The 4,107-nt window shown below is 48.7% G+C and overlaps 1 protein-coding gene across 1 annotated transcript; it reads left to right on the top strand.

The window, feature by feature from the left end:
* LOC110435665 (ferritin-1, chloroplastic-like) lies at nucleotides 1-2,605 on the top strand. Its single transcript, XM_021461505.1, has 8 exons — nucleotides 1-393; nucleotides 709-792; nucleotides 907-967; nucleotides 1,074-1,161; nucleotides 1,558-1,619; nucleotides 1,789-1,854; nucleotides 1,989-2,052; nucleotides 2,144-2,605. The coding sequence occupies exons 1-8, from the start codon at nucleotides 95-97 to the stop codon at nucleotides 2,185-2,187; spliced, it is 768 nt and encodes a 255-aa protein (XP_021317180.1). The 5' UTR covers nucleotides 1-94; the 3' UTR covers nucleotides 2,188-2,605.

The following is a 4,107-nucleotide window of genomic DNA, read 5'->3' as shown; positions in this document are numbered from 1 at the left end:
GCAGCCGCACAAATCCATCTCCGCCACCGCCGCCCAGAACTCACGCGAACGCGCCCGCGCACCTCCCCTCCTCCAATCCTCTACCTCCTTCCAGATGCTGAGGGTTTCCCCGTCCCCGGCCGCCGCCGCCGCGGGCAACCAGTTCGCTGGTGCGGCCGTAGCCCCCGCTCCCGTTCCCGTCAGGGTCGCCGCGCCGCGCGGCGGCGTCTCGCCGTCCGCTGCAGCTGCGTGCAGGGCCTCCGGGAAGGGGAAGGAGGTGCTCAGCGGGGTCGTGTTCCAGCCGTTCGAGGAGATCAAGGGGGAGCTCGCCCTCGTGCCGCAGACGCCTGACAAGTCACTCGCCCGACACAAGTTCGTGGACGAGTGCGAGGCCGCCCTCAACGAACAGATCAAGTAAGTACTGTTACCTCATTGCTCTTCTCGTCCTGATATGATGTTGGTGCTTGTGGATTGATGTTTATCTCGCCACTAATTTGTACTAGTATGTATTTTGTTGCTCCATTAGTTAAGTTGTGCGATTTATTTTCCCTTTTTCTTTTCAAATTATTGCTTATTCTTAATCGAGTGGCTCAATTGATATCTAAGGCTTAACGTATTAGGCTAGTTTTGGTGTTAGTTATCAGAAATTCCAGCCATCTGGGCGATTTGATTTTGATTCAGAAATGTCCATATGACGTCAACCTGACTCTGCAATCTCTGGCCGTGCAGTGTGGAGTACAACGCCTCGTATGCGTACCACTCCCTCTTCGCTTACTTCGACCGTGACAACGTTGCTCTCAAAGGATTTGCCAAGTGAGTCGTCGCCTCTTACCAAATTCAGTTACACATCTGTAAATAAATCACAGCATTACTATCTTACTGTTTCCTCTATAATGACGGTGGTGTTCTGCACATTTGTTCCTCCAGGTTCTTTAAGGAATCGAGCGACGAGGAGAGGGAGCATGCTGAGAAGCTCATGGAGTACCAGGTAGCAGTTGATCCCAATTTCTTTGATTGTTAGGTCCATTCCATTGCACTATGCTACAGATTGGGGGTACTAACACAAGACTTGATGCGTTTTTTTGTGCCGTCAGAACAAACGTGGAGGCAGGGTGAGGCTCCAATCCATTGTGACGCCCTTGACTGAATTTGACCACCCTGAGAAAGGCGATGCTTTGTACGGTGAGTTCTCGTGCATTTCCTTCTTGTTTGCCAATCTGCATTAGGATAGGATCTGAGTGTCAAGTGCCTTAGAGGAGCCTGCATGTGTGGCACAGCAGAGGAAGTGTGAAAATCTATCTGTTGTCAAAAGGTGTGCTTTATTCTGCGATTGAACCTAGTTGTATGAGTTGCAGCTTTCAGTATATGAAAGACTAGTAGTGATTGCTAATTTAGCACGACTTATATATAGAAATAGAAGGCTGGCTATAGTTAGTAAATGTGTGGTTGTCTATCAGCTAGGTTTGTCTTTTGTAGTTCTGCTCATGTTTGACACATTTGGAAGCTAATCTGATAGCTATGTCTCTCATAATTTTTTTTGATAGCTATGTTTTAATCTGTGCCTTTTATTGGTTTCAGCTATGGAGCTTGCTCTGGCTCTGGAAAAGCTGGTTAATGAGAAGCTGCACAACCTGCATGGTGTAAGTTGCTTTCACTCACATGCTTAACATCTATGAGCAAATTTAAATTTATTAACTTGAGTCACTACATGTATGAGCAAATTTAAATTTATTAACTTGAGTCACTACATGTTGTTTGTACAATTGTGCCACGTACAATTTGTAATGAGTTTTCACCTGTAATTAACAGGTAGCAACAAGGTGCAATGATCCGCACCTGACAGACTTCATCGAGAGCGAGTTCCTTGAGGAGCAGGTAAATGCAACCAAGCATATGTTCCATATTATATTGAACAAAACTGTGCAGGGCTATATTTTGTTCTATATATTTTTGCTCTACTTACGACACAATTCTTAGCTGAACGAAAATCTTGTATTTTCTTTTGAAAGGTGGAGGCCATAAATAAGATCTCGAAGTATGTTGCCCAGCTGAGGAGAGTGGGCAAGGGGCACGGTTAGTCTGTTGCTGAACTTGGTTTCATCTGCTATATCTCGTGCCTAAAGTTACACCTAGTTGATATTGTTGAGATGTTATTTGCATGCAGGGGTGTGGCACTTTGATCAGATGCTGCTTGAGGAAGAGGCCTAAAGGAAGTATGTACTGTGGGCTGCTCAAGGACTAAGGGTCCTGAAGGAAGGAAAGAAGTGTGAAATGATAAGGTTGAGGAATAATTGGCGGCATGGACCAACTGACCAAGCCCTTGGGTGTAGGTGGGCTTGTAGAGGGTTTTGCAGTTGGGTAGGATTTGTAGTTGTCGGGTGGTGTTGCCCTCCTACAGGGAACATGGTGCACTGAAATGCAGTAGAACATGTGGTATTATTGCTACCTTCAGTTTGAAGTCTTTCTTGTTAGAAACAAAATCCTTTGGGATTTTGCTTATTCAAAATAAAACATGGCGATGAACGTGTTTGTCTCATTGGCGAGATGATCATTGTTAATACTTGCTGTGTAAAGGGATGTGGAGGATTGTTTCTTATTTGTAAATCTAAAAGGTGTGGTAAACATCTTCAGCATGTTCCCCATATAGCTGACGGACAGGGATTCAGTAACTTACCCAAGGCAAGTCACAACACAACTTGCGCATTCTCATCCACCATCCATCTAGATCCAAAGGTCCACAGAAACTAAAAAATCTCCGTCCTATTTTTTCCCGGACACAGCAACGAGGGCAAGGTTTCCGCGTTGGACGGGTCGCTCGGCGCCGCCTCCCGCGCTGCGGATCCGCCGCCCCGAGCTGCAGAACCGCTGGCCTCGCCCACCGTGGCGCGCCGCTGGCCGTGCCCGGGCAGCGCCCCCACAGAGCTTGCCGCACAGCTGCGACGTCCGGCTTGGTCGCGCCATATCCTCCATGGCGGCCTCGTGTGCTGCTGCACCACCATCCCGTGGTGCTTGGTCGCGCTTCCGTGGCAGAGGAAGCCCCTGCCGACTGCTATCAAAATGTGAACTGCCTTTTGCTGCTATCTAGGGTTAGATCTATTCTGAGCCATTGGATCTGATTTGGAGGGATGGATGGAGGAGGTAAGTTACACTGTAACTTGCCATGGAAATAAGGTTTTTGTCTTGCGATATCTTGTTTAGGAGACATTGGATTCTACCTTAATAGGCTTCTGATGGACACGTGTGATGCTTGTTGTTGGGTTTCCGGTCATGGGCATGTATGATGGCAAGAAGGTTAGCTATGCATGGGGCAAGAGACCTTTGGTTCTGATCCTAGGAAACACATGAGGCCTTGTTTGGATGTTATCAGATTCATTTCAATCCATGTGTGTTGGTGTTGATTGAGGTAGAATTTAGTTCAAGTTACACTCCAATCCACCTCAACACATGTGGATTGATGTGAATCCGACTACATCCAAACAAGGCCTGAGTGGTCGCGTGTAGATCACTAGATGCCTCGGTTCTTTATTCAGCAAACGGATAAAGGGCAAGATAGATTTTGATAGGGCTACCATAAGAAATCCTCCGTGGGCTGCAGTGGACGAATGATAACATTATTAGGCCTCGCCTAAGGGCATGCACAACGGAGCCGTCTATATAACTTAATTTTTACATAAAACACCCTCACAAGCGTGGAGACGGGCGAGGCCGTCGTCTCGCGAGACGACGATGCCGGCTCGTGCTCCCAGGCTCAGTCGTCATTGGAGGACGCGTTGTACAACATCGTCGCCTCCGAGCGATGAGGGGCGAATCAGCCTATGCGCGCGCCAAAAATCTCCCACCCACCCATTCCTATTTCCTCCATCATCGTGCAACAACAGCGCTAGAGATTAGGTGCGCTGCACATTGGGGCCTAGGTGCGCGGTGGAGACGGCGCCGAAGCCCAACTTCACGATGGCAACGACGCTAGAGCGTAGGTGCACGCCGACAACGGTGGCGGCTGCAGCTCCCGTCTCCTGCGGTCGTACCTCGTCATGAGCAAGGCAGAACAAGACTGCACCGACGCCCGACGATTCCGTGGTCGCGGTGGCTAGGCAAGAGCTGCAACGGGTGTATGCGCCAGCTTGATCG

The sequence above is a fragment of the Sorghum bicolor genome, chromosome 5 (genome assembly GCF_000003195.3).
Source record: "Sorghum bicolor cultivar BTx623 chromosome 5, Sorghum_bicolor_NCBIv3, whole genome shotgun sequence".
Lineage (NCBI taxonomy): Eukaryota > Viridiplantae > Streptophyta > Magnoliopsida > Poales > Poaceae > Sorghum > Sorghum bicolor.
This window is presented reverse-complemented; position numbering and strand designations above follow the sequence as displayed.

Coding starts and splice junctions, on each gene's coding strand:
- LOC110435665 (XM_021461505.1), top strand. CDS start 95: ATGCTGAGGGTTTCCCCGTCCCCGGCCGCCGCCGCCGCGGGCAACCAG. Junction 793..906: donor GCTCTCAAAGGATTTGCCAA/GTGAGTCGTCGC, acceptor TTGTTCCTCCAG/GTTCTTTAAGGAATCGAGCG. Junction 2,053..2,143: donor GAGAGTGGGCAAGGGGCACG/GTTAGTCTGTTG, acceptor ATTTGCATGCAG/GGGTGTGGCACTTTGATCAG.